This window comes from Hyperolius riggenbachi, chromosome 3 (genome assembly GCF_040937935.1).
Source record: "Hyperolius riggenbachi isolate aHypRig1 chromosome 3, aHypRig1.pri, whole genome shotgun sequence".
Lineage (NCBI taxonomy): Eukaryota > Metazoa > Chordata > Amphibia > Anura > Hyperoliidae > Hyperolius > Hyperolius riggenbachi.
Genome location: NC_090648.1, coordinates 342,117,336 through 342,138,538, shown reverse-complemented (window position 1 = coordinate 342,138,538; position 21,203 = coordinate 342,117,336). Strand labels below are relative to the sequence as shown.

Sequence of the window (21,203 nt, the reverse complement as noted above, 5' to 3'; positions counted from 1 at the left end):
ACCTTCCCCCACCAACTCCTAACACTAATCTACCCCTACCTACACCTAACACTATCCCCCGCCCCCACCTTCAATAGCCAAACCCCATGCACTCTATCACTTACTCCTGGCACTATCTGGATTGTTAAACACCAGTTTCCTGTCTGCACCATTAAACAGTGGTTCTCGTTGCTCTGCCACTATTTGCGCCTCTTACGAGGTCAGAAGCTGTAAACAGAATGATAAAGAAATTACTGTTTTAGTAAGCTACTACTGTTTGAGAAAGCTACTAACATTTTCAAACTTTAAGGGTCCACTATAGCAAAAAAAAAAGTAAGCAGTGAAAATCCGATAGAACCGACATATTTTGGGCTAGTCCATCTCCTCATGGGGGATTGCCAGGTTTTTTGTTTGGTTTTCAAAAGCATTTCCTGAATGGAATTTTAACAGCTAAAATAGTAAGACACCAGCCAGGCTCCCTGCTCCCTTGCACACTATTTTGGCAGCTAGACTTACCAACTGCTATTCAGGAAATGATTTTGAACACAAATAAAGCCTTTAAGATCCCCCATGAGGACATGCACTAGTCCAAAACCTGTTGGTTCTATCAGATTTTAACTGCTTACTTTTTTCACTATAGTGCTCTTTTAAGCTGACTATATTCATGAGATGATGAACACACATTCCAGTCACTTTCCAGTAGTTTAGGTGATCATCCATATCCTTGACTTAGTCATATACACCTGGGAAAATCAGTTGGATGGATTTGAAAATAATTTTTGTTGTATTTTCCTGACACAAACCATTTGCCGATGTCTCATTACTCCACTTTCCACCCTGATTTATGTGAGGCAACTTTCTTTTCTGGTCAACCAAAAACATGGTGGTTTATGCATTTACTGTAGTAGTTGAATGTTTAGATTACCATGTGACACCTAGGGCCACCTTACCAACAGCTGGAATTCCATAATACTGTACTTTCTAGAGTTCTTTCAGGTATTATCCCAAAAAGAATCCAATTGTATGTGTTTCTATGTATGTATACATTTTAGACACTATGCATTCCACCATATTTATTCATAAACACACAATATTTCTTGCTTTGTGCTAAGAAGTCTTTTACTTACATATATATTATATTTTTGTATTACTCCCATTTAAGAGCTATATTAAGTTATCTTGGATGTCTCCTTCAAGAGGCTATTACTGGCCATATGTCAACTCCATATTAATGTGATCCTTCCTCTAAGTAAGATTATTTCACTAGTGTCATGTATTTGTTCTTGATAATACAGAGTTATAAAGATGAACTGTTACTAAAATATTCTGTTATGGAGAATATAGATATGCACAAAAGGACAAAAGCATAACATTGCTTTTGTGTTTTGTGTTACACTTGGTGATTGTCTCACTTCTCACTTGTTTGTGTTTTTACTACACAAACCAGGATGATTCTTTTCTGCATAGGAGTTACATGTGAAAAGATTGCGAGACACTATCCCAATACAAGATGGGCTTATTTAATGACCCAGAATAAAGAACAATGATGCTTGGCAACATACAGTGATTACCAATTAAATATTACATTTTAATAAGTCTATTGTGTCATGAAAAGTAATATCTAAATGGCACTATAGGTTGCAGCATGTGTTCTGCTCTTGTTAAATAAGTCCTTATAGTGCTTGTTTTTCCATACTATGAAAGTGGGAGTGTGATGTGTGCTGTGTCTATTTGTGGGGTGTCATGGGGAATGTTTGTGATCTTAGCTGTGCCTTTTTGCAGTAAACGGAAGAACTAACATTTTTATATTAATGACAGTGGTGAAGGACAAGAAGATGCAGGAGAGCTTGACTTTAGTGGTCTCCTGAAGCGTAGGTGAGGAACGTCAGTGATGTCATGCAGTGCAGTGACAGCTAAATACAACTGAAACACTTGCTGTTAGTGCGCAATTTACAAGAGTATCTTTCCTTATTTTCCTTATTAGAATATAACTGTGACATTCTCATTTCCTTATAACTTTCCTCTGCCTCATAAAATGAAAAATACTTAACTTGTCAGTTTAATTGCATATATATATATATATATACAGTATATATATATATATATATATATATATATATATATATATATATATATATATATATATACTGTATATATATATATATATATAGTCTGATGTGTTTGCGTTCAAGTAATTTATTAACTGTATGCTGCTTATTCATGTGGTGCATGTGGTGTTTGACTGTATTTTAAAAATACTACACAATAAGGTGTTTTTTTATACCCACAAATATAAATTCTTATTTGTGAGGGTTCATTAACAATGTGGTGACTAGAGAATTAATTACACATGCACATGCAATCTCTGATTGACCACCAATGATTGTTTTGGGGCCACACAAGTTGTTCTTGTCAAGGCATGAGGACAGAACAGAAGACATTATAATTGTCTTCTGTCCTTATCCCTTGACAAAGGGGACCCTGCACAGTCCTGAAATGATCGTTTGTGATCAGTCAGAGTTTATATTTGCAGGTGAGATCTATAAAACTATCATTCTTGGATACTAGTGTGCAGACTTCATTTGAACCTTGGATTACTATTTGTTGGGTCCAGCACCAAGTACTTTGAGAAGTTGTGCGATCTTAAAGATTTGATAGTTTCTGAAAGAGAGACCCATAAAATAGGTTTACAATCATAAAATGCTATTTAAGAATGGAATGACTTAGCTAGTTCTGTGGGATGTTTCCACAAGCTTGAGGCATCTTGCAGTATATATGGCTACACAGTTATCATACACAGTAATTAGTTGCTCCTGCATAAAGCAAATGCCACTGATTATTTTACTCCCTCACTAAAGGTCCTGTAAAAATAAGAGCAAAGCTTGAGGTCATCATAGGTAATATAAATTGCATGCTTGATGAGAATAAGCCTCAAACTATTAGGCAATGGCTTATAGAGAAACTGGTATGTTTTACAAAGGAAAAGGTGGAGTTTAACAAAAGATTATACATCAATGTTGAAATGCATCAGGATAATACTCCTAATATTGGTAAAAAAAAATGTATATATAAAATAAGGACCACTGAAAGATTTCTCACATTTCAAGAGAATCTCCAATTAGCCACATCTGAGGGAGTGCTCATCATATTTAGGAAGAAAAACGTTGTTGCACTTACTTCTATCCATGCCCTCATATGAAGCTGTGTGAAGTTCTGCTTTCACTTAGCACATATCTACTGTATTTTTTACATTATGGTTGCATTTTATGCATCCTGTAATTGCTGTCTCAATAACTTCTTTCAAACAAAGCATGTGCCTCATGACAACACCTCAGATCTTACTGTTTACTGGGTAGTGGAAGTGTAGACTTGCCTTTGCCCATGCCACAGATCCAGTGCCCAATTTGCAGACCACAGCACAGTCAAGTCATGAGTCATGGGAATGGATGCTTAGCTCCTCAGAGATAGCTAAGTATGAAGAAGCTACATTTTTACAGTAATTACAAGCTCTTTTAATGCTGTCGAATCTTAAGTGGTATTTTCTCCCCATGCTTGCCCTTGAATATCAAATAACACACCTTATTTAAAATACATGTAGCACCATGCCATATTGTGTGTGATTTATGTACATTTTGGATTAACACACAAACCTAAGGGTTCATATGCAATTCACTTTGTCTCCTGGGTTTTCTCCTAGGTGATATTTTCACACCTCTTGGCCCATATGCAATTAACTTTTTCTCTTGAGTTTTTTCCCGGGAGATATTTTTTCTTCTCCTATTTTATTAACTTACCAGCACTCTGCAATTGAAAAAGTACCAAACAGAATGTGAAAAAGTACTATCAAAATTATTTTGAGTATTTTCTTGCTTACTGGTGGTTTGAAGGTCATTTTATTGACAATTTTAAAAATATCACCTAGGAGAAAACTCAGGAGAAAAAGTGAATTGCATATGGGCCTTTGTCATAAAATGCTTTAAACCACCAGCAAGCAAGAAAATACTCAAAATAATTTGATTTTTTCACCAACTTTTAGGTACTTCTTTAATTGTAAAATGGGGGAAAAATGTAGGAGAAAAAATAAATTGCACGTGGGCCCATTTCAATAACATGCTCTTTAAACCATCAGAAAGCAAGAAAATACTCTAAATAATTTCAACGGTACTTTTTTAAACTTAATTTTGGTACTTTTTCAACTGTAAAGTGCTGAAAACTTATTTCAAAGATAAGATGAAAAATTATCTCTTAAGAGAAAACTGAGAAGAAAAAGTTAATTGAATAAGAGCCAATGACCTTTAGTAAAAAACCAAAAAAAAAACCCTGAGTATTGTGCATGAATATTAGAAAATTACTTGTGTACATTTCAAGGTGCTGATGCCTTTTCAAATTGGACTTTTTGTATAAAAATGGAAGAAAGTAAAGTGATTGTTATCTATAATATTCAGCTACATTTCATACACTTACTTTCATTGTAAATGCAAAGACTAGTCACAATGCAAAGACTAGTCACATTAGTCTTTGTCCCAGAAGCACAGCCATCTATGACTATCAAACACATATACAGTATATATATATAATTAGAAAAGTAATACGCTATCCAGTTGAATAAAAATATACAGTGGGATGCAAAAGTTTGGGCAACCTTGTTAATTGTCATGATTTTCCTGTATAAATGGTTGGTTGTTACTCTAAAAAAATGTCAGTTAAATATATCATATAGGAGACACACACAGTGATATTTGAGAAGTGAAATGAAGTTTATTGGATTTACAGAAAGTGCGCAGTAATTGTTTAAACAAAAAGTAGGCAGGTGCATACATTTGGGCACCACAAAAAAGAAATGAAATCAATATTTAGTAGATCCTCCTTTTGCAGAAAACACAGCCTCTAAATATTTCCTGTAGGTCCCAATGAGAGTCTGGATTCTGGTTGAAGGTATTTTGAACCATTCCTCTTTGGACATTTCTAGTTCATTCAAGTTTGATGGCTTCTGAGCATGGACAGCTCTTTTTAAGTCACATCACAGAGTTTCAATTATATTCAGGTCTGGGGACTGAGATGGCCATTCCAGAACGTTGTACTTGTTCCTCTGCATGAATTCCTTAGTGGATTTTGAGCAGTGTTTAGGGTCGTTGTCTTCTTGAAAGATCCAGCCCCGGCGCAGCTTCAGCTTTTTAACCGATTCCTGGACATTGGTCTCCAGAATCTGCTCATACTGAGTGGAATCCATACGTCCCTCAACTTTGACAAGATTCTCAGTCCCTGCACTGATCACATGGCCCAACAGCATGATGGAACTATCACCATATTTTACTGTAGGTAGCAGGTGTTTTTCTTGGAATGCTTTGAAGTTTTTCCTCCATGCATAACGCCCTTTGTTATGCCCAAATAAGGGCTGGTTCACACGGGCTTCTGCCGAGCAAAAGCTCGGCGGCACGTTCAAATGCCGGCATTTAAATGCCAGCGTTTAGACGCTAGTTTCTGAAGGCTAGCAATTCTGGTCTTTGCTATTGCTTCCTGGTGTTTACCGCCTCTGAAAGCAACATGTTGCTTTCGAGACTAGATGCAACGCCGGGATCTACCGCCAGGCTTTTATGAAAGCCTGCAAAAGCCAGCTCTAAACGCTCCTATTCACTTGAATGGGACGGCGGTAGATCCCAAAAAATGCTGCATCTGAAATGCTGTGTTAAACGCCACAAAAACGCCTGTGTGAACCAGCCCTGACTCAATTTTAGTTTCATCAGTCCATAGCACCTTATTCCAAAATGAAGCTGGCTTGTCCAGATGAGCTTTAGCATACCTCAAGCGGCTCTGTCTATGCTGTGGGTGGACAAAAGGCTTCCTCTGCATCACTCTCGCATACAGCATCTCCTTGTGTAAAGTGTGCAAATTGGTTGAACGATGCACAGTGACTCCATCTGCAGCAAGATAATGTTGTAGGTCTTTGGTGCTGGTCTGTGGGTTGACTCTGACTGCTCTCACCATTCCTCGCTTCTGTTTATTCGAGATTTTTCTTGGTCTGCCACTTCGCGCCTTAACTTGAACTGAGCCTGTGGTCTTCCATTTCTTCAATATGTCCCTAACTGTGGAAACAGACAGCTGAAATCTCTGAGGCAGCTTTCTGTATCCTTACCCTAAACCATGACAATCTTTGTCTTCAGGTCATTTGAGAGTCCTTTTGAGACCCCCATGTTGCCACTCTTCAGAGAAAATTAAAAGAGGAGGGAAACGTACGTTTCTCATAATTGGATTCCCCTGTGTATATAGGTCAGGGGTCACTGAGCTTACCAAGCCAATTTGAGTTCAAATTATTATTTCTAAAGGTTTTGAAATCAATCAAATGACAACAGTGCCCACATTTATGCACCTGCCTAATTTTATATAAACAATTATTGTGCACTTTCTGTAACTCCAATAAACTTTAATATTATATATGAAATATATATTTAATATTTCACTTCTCAAATATCACTGTGTGTGTCTCCTATATGATATATTTAACTGACATTTTTTATCGTAACAACCAATGTTTTATACAGGAAAATCATGAAGATTAACAAGGTTGCCCAAACTTTCGCATCCCACTGTAATTGTATAGTACACTGAAGAAGAACAGGATTGTCTATTATACTAAAGCATTTCCTGAAACTCAATGGCCATAACCACACATAGTACAGTATATACAGACTCCAGGTATTTGAGGTTCTTGTTGCGATTCCTAACTATTTAAAGTGTACCGGAGGAGGATATTACTTTTATGGGACACAGAGACATGTTCCCTGCACAATTACATACCTCTGTGGCCCCCCCCCCCCCTAGTCACTGCAGTCCCCTTCCCCCCCAAATTATCCACAAGCAGCTTGTCAGAAACCTAAACTAGGGGTGTCCTTTGCAGGAAAGGTACTTCTGCATAACACCCACTCTGGCATCAGGAGAGCTCCTTACCAACCTCCCTGTGCTCACTCTAGTGTTAAGATGGCCCACCTCTCATTGGCCCATTTCAGTGTTAGGAACGCCTGTTCCCTGCCTCTCAACTCTCACTCTGAGGATCTCAGAAGCAGAAAGCTGAGAACTGGAGGATGAACAAAGCGACGTAGGATGGTAAGAAGTTGATTGTTTGACTCAGGGAGGAAAGATGGTTCAGGTAGTATGGGTTTTTTTACGTTTAAGTTCTGCCTCGGGTTTTCTTAAGCCACGCCACTGCACTGAAAGAATTTATAATGCATAGGTAACAATCATACTTTTTTTGGTTCCAATTTTTATACATTAAAGTAATTATAAAGGTGATCTAAACAACTGACACATTTGTGTGTTTACTCTGTGAGTGCACATAATGTTATCAAAGACCAAAGTACAAAAAAGATGAAAACCTGTGAAATACAAAAACTTATAGCGTTGCAATTTCATAAAGTTTAGCTGGCTGGCAATTATTTTTTTAATTAAATGGTGTGCATGAATTTCTAGATTATGAACAAGCATAATTTTACATTGTCACCAAATGTGAAATTTTAATTCTGCAGGGCAAATTTGCAACATGAGATAACAGCCACTGTGCCTATACATATTCCTGTAGAAATATTTATGAAAATCGTTTGCAACTCAAGAGTAATTACAAAAGAAATTAGTACCAGAAAAAAAAACTGAGCCAACCATGCTTATTCCTCAAAATTACAATCCCGAAAAAGATTATTTACAGTTGGTTTCTGTCTACATAGGCTTTGTAACAGTGAAGAATCACAAAGGGATTGTCAGGTTTTACCACTGTGGCCCACGTATCACAAGTTTTAGGTTTTTGTCTCAGTGTGTGTTAATTTCTCTGTGCTAATGTTAGAGAGGTCAAACCAGAAGAAGGTCCTGAGATAGATGTGTGGGAAATCCTGAAGGCTGCCAGTCCCAGTGAATATGAGAAGATTGCATTTCAGTATGGCATCACTGACTTGAGAGGGATGCTGAAAAGACTGAAACGTATGCGGAGAGAAGAGAAGAAAAGTGAAGGTATTGGATCTTAGGATACATGCGCATTACTCTACCTGGCAGTGCACAAGGGGAACATAATGCAAAGAGTAGAAATAGTGGTATCGAAAAAATTCTTAGCAGAATGATAAAACTGATAAAATACGATTACCGATTGGATACTGAGGGCCATATGCAATCCGAGGAGATAAGAAGCTGAAAACATGCGAGCTTCTTATCTCCTCACATCGCTCAGGATTTACCGGCAAATTCAATTGCCAGTTTCACCTGAGCGATGTCCTTGCGTAAAGGAGCATAACTCAGGCGAATACTAGGTATTCGCTGAGCGATGCTCCTGTGTGGCCAGCGATGTGGAGCGAGGCATTTGTGCCGTGGAGCTGTCCTTCAGCACCACAACACTGCTGCCTCACTCCTCGGGAAGATGCGCGCGCATCGTCGCAAGAGCCAGCGCATCATCGCAAGGCTCGTACCCGCCGCCCGTCGCCTTCTGACGCTCGTCGCTACCGCTCCTCCGCTCATCTCTGTGACTGTCATTTTTCTTGGAGCCCGGCAAAGCATCTTTGAGTCTCCCGCCAGGGCTCCCCATTCCTCCACTAGGTGGCCCAATGAGAATCATCCTGATTCTAATTGGACCAATGAGAATCAGGATGATTCTCATTGGGCCACCTAGTGGACGAATGGGAAGCCCCGGCGAGAGACTCAAAGATGCTTTGCCGGGCTCCGAGAATAATGTCAGTCACAGAGATGAGCAAAGGCGCGGCGTGGGACATGCGGCGAGATGGGAACGATGGAGGTATGTTTTTTTGTTACATTTTAAATAGGTAAGGAGTCAAAACTGACTCCTTTACCTATTTAAATCACTGGCAACTGGGGTTTCCTTAGTAAAGGAGGCTCCCAGATGCCAAAATCAGCCCGCTGACAGCAGCGATAGGTCTTTTCGCCTGCTCAGAGCAGGTGAAAAGTTAGCACCTATGTTTGGCGGGAAGCATCGCCCCATCGCTTCCCGGGGGGTGCAAAATGCAATTGCATAGGGGGAAAGGAACTTGCTGGGCGATTATATCGGGCCAAGCGAGTTCTTTTCCGCCCTGGGGGGTGTTAAATGCAATTGCATTAGTCGACCTTGATGACGCCTAATTTAAGAACTCGCCAGCACTTAGCGCTGGCGAGTTTGGTAATTGCATAAGGCCCCGAGAGTTAAGCCTCATACACACGCTCAACAAAAGTCTTTTAAATGCAAAATTATCAAACAACTTTTGTTGTTGAAACAAATTGATTTCAACTTGTTTCTACAACAAAAGATGTTTGATAATTGTGCATTTAGAAGACTTTTGTTGAGCGTGTGTATGATCCTTTAAGTACAGAATTTATCAAGTAAATTAAAATATTAAAACAAAAATGGAAGATATAAAAAAATCACCTACAATATAAAATGTAACACCACTCTAATAGGCTGCATCCACAGAGCATATTCCAGTCCATTCTTTGCACAGCTGTGTGCAAGTTGGATTATACAGTGCTGTAACACGAATAAGTGTGCTATTTGCAAGTGATTATTATTTGCATGCCAGATGTAATGTAACATTTCCATAAACAAAGGATTTGTATGTTCAACCCACTTTCCTGTAGCGGGGCATTTTGGGTACATTATGGGTGTCACTTATCACGCATGTACAAATAAAAATACAACTGAATATTTGTGTAGAAAGGCCTTGGGATCATATATCTTTGACATTTTAAAGCTCGGTACACAAGTAAACATTTTTATTTTTAAAAACTGAGACATTTTAATCATACTGTGTGTTTCCAATGAAACTAAAAAATATGTGGAAAGATGTGGGCTGTCAATTATCCTGCCTTTCCACAAATCCGGATTGTACCAAGAAGGTAAGTTGTCCCTTGTCAGCCAGTCGCTTTACTCATTGTATAAAGAGTTACACCCCAATATATTGGACAACGAAGACCAAGGGTGAGGAAGGTTTCTATTAAGCCTTCCTGGGGTGTGTTAAAATACAAATATAAAATATTGATGATAAAAGCACAAACAAATAATATTAGATAGTTATGTAAACACATTTCTTAGACATTTAATTTTATTCAATTCCAAAGTGGTCCTCAAAAATCGTGAAAGCGACTTTTATATTGTCTATGCTGCTAAGTCCAGAAAGCAATATTTTTAGAGGATTATATGCAATAGTTAAAACTAGTATGACACATGAACCCACACAGAATTTATATCAGATTATATATCAGGTAATTGCATAAAAACATAGAAAATATAGTGAAAACAGACATTAGGAATCATTACTATCCAAGCTCAAAATAAAATGTTTTTCTAGAGATGGTCCTTCATTACAATTACCTTTTATCTCTTTTCAAAAATACAAACAGACTAATATACAACAAAAACGTAAATGTCAAGCTAAAATATGTATAATTTGACATGCATAAGTCAATAAATGTCATAAAACAAATAAAGATAAAAGGCAAAGAAGAGTTAAGGTATTAGGTAAGTTCACTTTAAAGTGAACCAGAGACGAAGTTTTTTTCACATACATATCAATGCGAACATTAGAGAAAATGCCTACCCTGCTCTCTGTTTCATTATTGTCTGCTAAATCTGCCTGTTATCAGCTCTGGTAAGAATCCCCGACTGAGCATCAGTCTAGCTTTGTCCCAGAATGTTATAGCTAAGTCATTATAGGAGAGCCACAAGGGGGTAAACTTGGGCTTGAAAAGACATCACAGAAGACTGACTGAGCTATAACATTCCAGGGCAAAGCCAGACTGGATGCTCAGTCGGGGATTCTTATCAGAGCTGATAACAGGCAAATTTAGCAGAAAAGAATGAAACAAAGAGCAGGGTAGGTGTTTACTGTCATGTTCCCATTGATATATATGGTAAAATACATGAGGGTGCTTCATCTCTAGTTCTCTTTAACAATATTTATTGAGTAATTAGTAATTATCACTAAAAAAGTAATATTTAATTCCCCCATTATTTTTTATATTATTTTTTTTCTGAAACCCCACATTCTTAGGAAATATAATTGTTTTCAACTATTTAAAAAATACTACCTATGTTATTTTTTCAAATGTATTTTCTGGTAACATTTTCATTTCATCTTATAAACATGTATCCTAAATTAGTTTTTCTTTGTCCAAAGCTTTTTCCAAGAAATTAGATCCTGCTTACCAGATTGACAAAGGAGGGCGTGTGAGATTTGTTGTTGAACTTGCAGATCCAACTGTGGAACTTAAATGGTATAAAAATGGTCAGGAAATACGCCCAAGTACCAAGTAAGTCATATATTACAACCTGTATTTATGAAATAAAGTAACAAAACCTACTTACACATTAAATATATGTGACTTTAATTTTTTTAGGTACATATTTGAACATAAAGGCAACCAAAGGATATTATTTATTAATAATTGTACATTAGCAGATGATGCTGCTTACCAAGTGTGTGCTGGAGATGAAAAGTGCTCTACAGAATTGTTTGTTAGAGGTATGTATAATTGTATACAAAATATGATCAGCCTCTGCAAGGGTACATACATTTTTATGTAGCAGCAGTAGTGCATACTTGTTGTACCAGCAGCAGTGCATACTTGTCATGTCATGCCCAATGTACATCTTGTACTGAGAAAAGCCGAAACAGCTGTCTGCAAGCAAACTTGCAAATCTTATTTTAACAATAATCATTTGGATTTTGCCAAAGTGCTGTACAAAAAAACCCCACAAGAAACAGCAACAGCAATAAAAGAAAACTCAATGGATACTTGTGGGATGACCACACTTAGGGACAGTGCACACCAAAAAGCGCTAGCGTAATCACAAACGGTCAGCGCTTTTTGAAATTATTTTTCTAGGCGATTCTAGACATGAGCATAGCGATTTTTGGTGTAGTGTTTTTTTATATTTTGTTACAGTAGAGCTGTAACTGAACAGCTTCTGTAACAAAAACGCTTGGAAAATCGCTCTGATCTAGCGCTTTTCAGAGCGATTTTCCACTTTCCTATACTTAACATTGAGGCTGAATTGCCTCAGAAATCAGCAAAAAATGCTGCAGGACCCAAGTTTGCGTTTGGGGAAAAAATGAATCGCTCTGATGTGCACCATCTCATTGAAATACATTAGCCAAGTGGTTTTCAAAGCGCAAGTGGTGAGCTGAGCTCAGACAGCAAGTAAAATAAATAAACTGCTCATGCTGTCTGGAAATACTGCAGCTTTTTTTTGTAAGTGAAAATTTTCACTGAAGCATTGTTTAAAATGTAGAAATGCAGGTTATCCAAATTTTGCAGGCTCACTGTAGATCATTAGAGTGGGTCTTCAACTTCTATTTATATACGTCAATGATATAAGGTAGGATTTGTACTTTCCACAATACAGACAGCCCCCTACTTACAAATGACTGGAGGTACAATGTTTCAGTGATACAAACAAAGCTGTCTTCACGTACTATATATATATATATATATATATATATATATATATATATATATATATATATATATATATATATATATATATATATATATATATATATATATATATATATATATATATATATATATATAATACTTTTTTTTGAATTACATAATTTTGTTGTTAAATGTCACAGTATGGTATAAACTGTTATAAGTAGATTGACCGCTTCCAGAGTAGATTGACCGCTTCCAGACCACGGTGATTGAAATCTATGCCCTGTTTGGGACCTGTTATCCCTTCCAGGGTGTAGATTTCATTTACTGTGCTGCACGGATGAGCTGAAACCACTATTTGCACCTCTCTCCTGTCACGGCAACCCATTCGCTCTGCTGTTGCTATGACAGCAGAGCTCCATGAGCCAGTCAAGACCCAGTTTCCTGCGCCTGACCCTATGATCACTGTAAGCCAACTCACGGAGGTCTGCTGTCATAGCGATGGTGCAGCAAGTGGGTTGCAGCGGTAGGAGAGCGCTGCAAACAGTGAGAGCAACCAGTCCGTGCGGCGTGATGTCCGTGAGCCCTGTTTTTTGTCCATAAGGGGCAAGATATCCACTTACAGACAGAACAGTTGGTTCTTGAAACAGATAGCAAGATGAAAATCAATATGCTAACAAATTTTAGTATGCTATCACCTATGCAAGCAAAAGAAAGTTCAGCAGAAATCAATTCAGAAAATAAAATAATAGTGGAAACTACCTGTGTTTAGCATGTCTGACACCTCAAGATACAGATAGTGTCACATTTTGTGATTATGCTTTAAAGTTTTCTTTACATTTCTTTTATTATACACCTCCCTTACAGCAGGGGTGCCATTAGGTAGATCGTGATCTACCGGTAGATCGCGAAGGGCTTCATGGTAGATCCCGACCCCACTACATTTTCCATTCTGTATATACAAGTGTGCACCTAAAATTGTACATAGGTAGATCATTTTGACTTGCTATTTTTTTTAAAGTAGCTCACAAGCCGAAAAAGTGTGGGCACCCCTGCCTTACAGAATATGGGTAGCAGATAACTGTTGTTTTCTGCTACCCATATTCTGTAAGGGATGTGTATAATAAGTGTAACAAAAATTACATGTTAAACATTAGACTGGGTAGTCCTGTGACCATTAGGCCCAGATTGCCAGGGAATGCGCAACCCTTTCCATGAGACAGAGTGGACAGGTTGGGGTAGCCAACATTTGTATTGTAATTGCTTGGAGCTCTACTTTAAGAAGTTGTAGATGGAATAAGTCAGTTGGAATGTAAGAACTGATTACTGACTTCTCCATGAAGACTGTAATGAAAATTGTGGATTTAAGTTTCTTACAATCTGTTCATTAAGAGGATCCTTAACCAAGGATTGAATTGAACTTCATCCCAATCAGTAGCTAATACCCCCTTTCCCATGAGAATCTTTACCTTTTCTTGAGTAGATCATCGGGAACATCTGTATCCCACATTGTGATGTCATGACCATGATCAATGACAGCTTCCTTTCTGTAAACCTCATTGCATTGTGGGAAATAACTGTTTCCAACTGCCTTTAAGCTCTTCTAATTTTGAACTTCTCACTTTGCAATGATTTGATTTATCCCCACTCCCCCCTACAATTTTTCGGTAAAGTTCCTCTCGTCTTTTGCACTGTTGATAGAAATGTACTTCTTTTTACATTACATTTCTATAATTGAACCTAAAGTTAGATCTGAAAGATAATTTATTTTTTTTTGTACTTATGACAGAGCCACCGGTATTGGTCACAAAGGAGCTGGAGAATGTCAGCACGTATTGTGGAGAAAGAGTGGAACTGGAGTGTGAGGTGTCTGATGAGGAAGCTAATGTGAAATGGTAAAATATCTGGACCTCACATTACTTAACCAATGATGCTACACTCACCTGTCTACATATCTACTTCTATTACCATACTGGTTTATTGTAGATTTCAGTGCATTTGATGATCAGTTTAGATTCATGCAAATAAAGAAATATAATTTTGACCAATTTATTTCCCAGGTTTAAGAATGGAATAGAACTGACCAATGAACCCAGGTCAAGATATAGAATAAAGTCAGATGGCAAAAAGCATATCCTAATCATAGATGAAGCAAATAGAGGGGATTCAGCAACCTACTCTGTGATGACCACAGGAGGACAGTCAGCAGCTCAAGTCCAAGTGGATTGTAAGGACTATAGTTAATGTTTTTATATATTATATATACTATATGTTATATATATGTTATATATACTAGAGAACTGGTGCAAAAATTATAGACCAGTTACAAAAATATACCTGTAATTTGTAGTATTCTAGTTTTTTAAATATGCATGTTTTTTAAATTTATGTTAAATACATCAAAGCCAACATTTTAATAAGTACACCAACGCTATAAAATTAAACCTCTGACCTCCCCACCATCATCCTTGGGGATTTCAATATTCCCATCGATGAAGCCCAGAGCTCCGCTGTGACCCGGCTACTCACCATTGCCAACTCACTTGGACTAGTACAACACGCCAACACCCCCACTCACACTGCAGGTCACACTCTCGACCTTATATTCACTAAATCCACCACCATTGCAGACCTTGACATCGCACCCTTTCCACCCTCAGACCATCACCTTCTCACCTTCAACCTCCTCACGGAAAGCACCTTCAAATTACCCACCCACCCACCTGGTCGATGGCAGCGAGACCTACGCAAGCTCAACCCTAGCGTCCTTGCTGACCCCCTCCATGCCCTCTCCTCCACTCTCCCCACCCTAACCTGTCCTAATCTTGCTGCAGCTCAGTATCACCAAACTCTCTCATCAGCCCTAGAGAAAGCTGCTCCACCAATATTTCGCCGCAACCGACCCCCTAACCCCCAGCCCTGGCGCACTACCCATACTCGCAACCTTCAGAGGAAAACACGTGCCACTGAACGGAAATGGAGAAAAACTAGACTTAACCAGGATTTCCTACAGTACAAGACCAACCTGCTGCAGTTCCACGCTGCCCTTGCTCATGCGAAGCAGGAATACTTTACCAAGCTTATCGGAGCACAAGCTTCCAATCCCCGGCGTCTTTTTGCCACTTTCAACTCCATGCTTAAACCCACCCCCCCACCCTCCGTTTCCTCCCTCTCTGCCACAGATTTAGCCACCCACTTCACCAACAAAATTGTCTCCATCCGCCAAGAAATATCCAATCTCCAATCTTCACCTCCCACCCCCTCCCAACCAGCTCCTCCTCCACCCTATTCTCCCCTCACATCCTTCACTCCTACTACCACCGAGGAAGTCAACCACCTACTGCAGACTTCCCATACCACTACTTCGCCCCTTGACCCCATCCCTTCTGATTTACTCCAGCCTCACTTCACGGAATTGGCCCCAGTCCTCACTACCCTGTTCAACCTCTCCCTATCCACAGGCACCTTCCCCTCAGACTTCAAGCAGGCCACTGTACTACCCCTGCTCAAGGAACCCTCCCTCGACCCCTCGCTACCCTCTAACTACCGTCCTATCTCCCTCCTCCCCTTTGCCTCAAAACTCCTGGAGCGTCTGGTTCACAAACGCCTGACCCAGTACCTCAATGCCAACTCACTCCTAGATCCACTGCAATCTGGATTTCGGCCTGCCCACTCAACCGAAACTGCTCTCACCAAAGTGGTCAATGACCTTGCCTTAGCTAAAGCTGAAGGTAAATACTCCATTCTCCTCCTCCTTGACCTTTCAGCAGCTTTTGACACAGTAGATCATCCCCTACTCCTCCAGTCCCTCCAGTCCTTGGGCAATCATGATCTCGCCCTGTCCTGGCTTTCATCCTACCTCTCCAACCGCTCCTTCACGACCGCCTTCAATGAGTCCTCGTCCACCCCCAATCACCTCTCGGTGGGAGTCCCCCAAGGTTCGGTCCTTGGCCCCCTACTGTTCACGCTATACACATCCTCCATTGGCAAGGTTATCTCCTCCATGGGTTTTAACTATCATCTGTATGCAGATGACACCCAGTTCTACCTCCACACCCCTGACATATCCACCACTACCATGGACAAGGTCTCCTCCTGCCTATCAGCCATCTCCTCCTGGATGTCCGCTAGGTTCCTGAAACTAAATCTAGACAAAACGGAATTTATGATCTTCCCACCCCAGCCATCCACGAACCTCCCAGATGTGCATGTCACTGTTAACCACACTACCATTCGCCCTACCTCTCAAGCCCATTGTCTGGGTGTCACCCTGGACTCCGCACTCTCCTTCACTTCCCACATCCAAAACCTCACAAAGTCCTGCAACTTCCACCTTCGTAACATCTGTAAGATTCGCCCTTTCCTGACCTCTGCCACCACCAAACTCCTCATCCATGCCCTCATAATTTCCCGCCTTGACTACTGCAATGCCCTGCTGTCTGGTCTCCCTATGACCCGAACAGCCCCACTGCAGTCCATCATGAATGCGGCAGCCAGAATTATCCACTGTTCCCATCGCTCCACCATGGCAGATCCCCTACTAGAATACCTCCACTGGCTTCCTATCCAGTCCAGAATCAGATTCAAGATACTGTGTCTGACCTACAAATCTGTCCACAAAACTTGTCCAACCTACATTTCCAATCTTACTCAGAGGTACACACCTAGCCGCTCACTCCACACTTCCAATGAACTTCGCCTAACCGCCCCCCGCATCACCCAGTCCCATGCACGCCTCCAGGACTTCTCAAGAGCTGCTCCAACACTATGGAACTCTCTACCTCCACCCATTAGGGCAGCCCCGTCCTTCAACATCTTCAAGAAAGCCCTCAAAACTCACCTTTTCACTCTGGCCTACTACCCTTCACAAGTGCTCTAAACCTACAGCTGAACTCTGGTCCCCTACCGTTCGTGTCCTTACCTCTCCCTCTAGATTGTAAGCCTTTGGGCAGGGTCCTCCTCCTTTTGTGTCCTACCTGATCATGCACCTCCATTACTGTGAACCCATGCTATGCATCTGAGTGAACCTAACTTGCCTAATCTACATGCTCAATCCATTGACTAAGCATTACCTGGCACTCATACTGTGCCGTGTGATCTGGTTTTCTATTATTCCTGTATTGTCATATTGCTGTATGTCACCCCTAAATATTGTCTGTAACCTAAATTAATGTTCAGCGCTGCGTAATATGTTGGTGCTTTATAAATACAATAAATAAATAAATAAACATAGAGGTTTAGCATATGGATAGCCACTCTAGCAAATTTCTCATCTCAACAGAAATACCGTATAATTGGAATAATTTGGATCACAACTGAATAGGCAATCAGATATGCTCAATGCAATGAATGAAACCTTCCCCTTCAGTGTTTATGATACTTGCAAATGCTCAGTCTCTCAGCAGTCACATCCTAAAGTGCTTGAATATCCTAACGTGTACACTGTCATGTTAAGCATCGTACACTCAAATGAGTATTGTTGCCTGCTGGGATTGGGACATGACAGTTTGGGGTGGAGTTCTGTGCAGAAGTGTTACTAGCCTAGAAACTAGTGACCTGTTACTATGGATTTGAGAGAAAGGATGATACAACAGGGGAATTCAGGTGGGTAGAGTGAGCAGGAGAATAATTGCACTTAAGATTCAGTTAGGCACTTGAGGGTTGGTTGGTCACTGGACATCGCTAAAAATTCGGCAATGCCAAGGGACTCTCACACACATGCTAGATTCTCACTTGAGACGTCCCTATCAGTCATCCCGGCCACATTGAATTCAGCATCTGTGTGTAGCTTACAGTGTACCTGAGATGAACCTCGGGTTAAAAGAGACATAGTTACCTAAGAAGAGGGAAGCCTCTGCTTCCCAAGCCGTTTTCTTGTCCCCCATTGCCGAGCGTGACTCCCCTTCCCCTACCCAAGAATTCTGCTAAAGGCTTGTGGGAATGAATATTGGGGCTGTGCTCCTTTCCAGGCTTACCTAGAGCTACACATGCCTGAAGTGGAGCATGGCCTGGATCTCCTGGAGGGTACCGGCGAGTGGCAGCAGAAGGGGCAACGCCTGAAACATGTCGTGTGTTGTGCATACTCTGTATCTGTATGTTGCTAATACAGTTTACTTGAAATAGCTTTCTGTGTGCCGTCTCCAATTGTTTGTACTGTACCGGCAAGTGGCAGCAGAGGCTTCCCTCTTCTTTAGTAAGTGTGTTTTACCCAAGGTTCGTCTCATGTTCCCTTTAAGACTTGGGTTTATTGAAAAGCAGAACTGACAGCTCTCTGCTGTGAGGTAAACTTGCTGATCACGAGCATGATGACGTTCAGCAACTGGAGACACTGAGCAGGGAAAACAAGATCCTCAACCTTGATTAGTATCTAAAGACCATAGCAAGGAAATGAGCAGCGCTACTTAAAAACAGACTAGTGCCTACCTGCAAAAGAGTGCAAGCCCCACTTGTGGGGTCTAATACACACCGAGCATACACATGACCTGTCTACCACTGGAGGATGTTGGTTTCCTGTAACAGTTTGCATGCAACCTATTAAGTACTCGTCCCTCCCACTGCAAAGAAGTCAATCCTCCATGGTAGGGGCCTAACACTAACTAAATCCTAACCTATGTATATGCATAGCCTGGGTGCGCTACCCAGTAAAATTGAAAAATCCCAAACAGAAGATCTGCATATACACCAAAAGCATGGCTGTCAAGTGGGAGCAGCCGACCAAAAACGAAGGATTTAGTTAGTATTAGGCCCCTCCCATGGAGGAATGACTTCTTCGCAGTGGGAGGGACGAGTACTTAATAGGTTGCATGCAAGCTGTTGCAGGAAACCAACATCCTCCAGTGGTAGACAGGTCATGTGTATGCTCGGTGTGTATTCGACCCCACAAGTGGGGCTTGCACTCTTTTGCAGGTAGGCACTAGCATGTTTTTAAGTAGCGCTGCTCATTTCCTTGCTATGTGCTGATTTGATTAGTTTTTGGTCAGCTGCTCCCACTTGACAGCCATGCTTTTGGTGTATATGCAGAGCTTCTGTTTGGGTTCAAGGTGCGTTTGTAGTTCCTGGGGGGGCTCAGCGCATCTCTGATTGGAGGCCATTCAGAGGCGGCCTGGTGTTGCGCTGATCCACCTTTTGCGCAGTATTTAAAGACCGGCTGCTAATACAATACGGAGTACATCATTAGAAGGCGGGGTTACTTTATCCTATGCATCTCCACTGCATTCTACAAAAACTGGCCCTGCTTTAGAAGTCATTGCTCTACAATGTTTGTGGGGCAATATGCAAATAGTAAAATGGTAGAAAGTGCTGCGGTATACAAATATTATTACTACAGTGCTGGGTGCCTGCCTATCAGTATCTTTATACGGCTTTTCTATTTGCTGGCTCTGGCTCACATTTTTTATCCTCATTTCCAGACTCCAAAGGGTATAACGGCAGACCAAGCCAAATATTGCAAAATGTATCAGTGTGCTTACTCTTATAGCACTGTGTTATGGATAGAATTTGCTGGTAGGTTCTATTTCACCATATAAAAGATATGGATTGTACCATGCTGATCTCTAATGCTTAATATGGGAGATAAGACAGAAAAAATAGAAGTAAAGTCTCTGAAGTTAACGCATTTTCCTGGAAATAATAATTAACTGGCAAATATTGGCACTTCAACTAAGCGTGACAGTATTGGTAACCATTATCATATTTCTTCTACTCAAGTGCGGCCCCTGAAAATATTACAACCCCTGACCGATATGACTGTGAATCTTGGCAAAGAGATCCATTTGAAGTGTGAAATTTCTGAAGATGTTCCTGGCAGATGGTACAGAAATGGGCAGCTCATTCATGGCAGCGACCGTGTGAAGATATTTCATAAGGGAAGGTGAGAACATCTTGAAAGATGTAACTGCACAACGCATTGGAAAATTCCTGAGAAACACTGTGCAATGTGTGGTGCATGTGAATGCAAGTATATACTTCTGTTGCTCATTACCCTTATTTTGACACAATGTTGATTGGCAATTATAGTGGTCGTCTTGAAGACTGGGGATAACCTGATCGTTGATGGCAAGTTCTATGATGTCATCAAAAACTGTTATTCCCCTTCTATAGTCCATGTTATTAAATGCAAATAGAAGTTATTTGTGGAATGCTCATTTTTGACAGCAGCCCAGAACACAACTGGAATCTCAGGCATAGCTTAGTTTCAGCTACAGCACTGCCCCAATAACACTTTATAATCACCTTGAAATTAACAATATGAGTCTCATATTGTTTCCCGTACAGGAAAAGTTAAGAAACTTCAGTTGTTATCTATGCAAAAGTGCTTCTCTGAGCTCTCCAACCCAACTTAGTCAGCTACAGCACTGTTTTCTGAAGCACTTTTCTCAACCTATCTCTCACTGTTTCTTAAGGGTTTACTGCAGGAAAGTTCAAAAAGGGTCATTAGATCTGCTCTATTTAATTTTTTAAAATACAGAGTGTAGTTTGTAAACTGCAAATATTAGAAAATGATTCAATGTTAGAAAAAAAAGCTATATAACTGAAAATAAAAGTATAAGACTCTTTATTTGCTACTAATGTTCTGTTAAATTATCTGTACTACACATACAATTCCTTATATCATAAGGGTTTTTTTTTTTTTTTTTGCTTCAGTGTCACTTTAAACTAAAGTTCTAATACAGTGATTATGTCATTTTTTTAGGAATCACAGATTAATTATAGCAAGTGCTCTTGTGGAAGATGAAGGAGACTATGCATTTGTGCCTGATCTCTACTTAATTAATATTCCATGCAATGTACATGTGATTGGTATGTATTCTCTGTTAAGTTATGCA

General features: G+C 40.0%; 1 protein-coding gene across 21 annotated transcripts in view; it reads left to right on the top strand.

The window, feature by feature from the left end:
- The window catches only part of MYBPC1 (myosin binding protein C1), a 169,304-nt gene that overhangs the window by 90,079 nt on the left and 58,022 nt on the right, over positions 1-21,203 (top strand). For 19 of the 21 annotated variants that reach the window (XM_068276948.1, XM_068276945.1, XM_068276961.1 and 16 more), the window contains 8 exons: positions 1,798-1,854; positions 7,811-7,974; positions 11,118-11,250; positions 11,338-11,462; positions 14,168-14,273; positions 14,439-14,605; positions 20,086-20,248; positions 21,071-21,177. In XM_068276948.1, the coding sequence (XP_068133049.1) occupies positions 1,798-1,854; positions 7,811-7,974; positions 11,118-11,250; positions 11,338-11,462; positions 14,168-14,273; positions 14,439-14,605; positions 20,086-20,248; positions 21,071-21,177 (1,022 nt within the window). The remainder of the gene's footprint in view (positions 1-1,797; positions 1,855-7,810; positions 7,975-11,117; positions 11,251-11,337; positions 11,463-14,167; positions 14,274-14,438; positions 14,606-20,085; positions 20,249-21,070; positions 21,178-21,203) is intronic. The other 2 variants (XM_068276949.1, XM_068276966.1) reach the window with 1 other exon arrangement.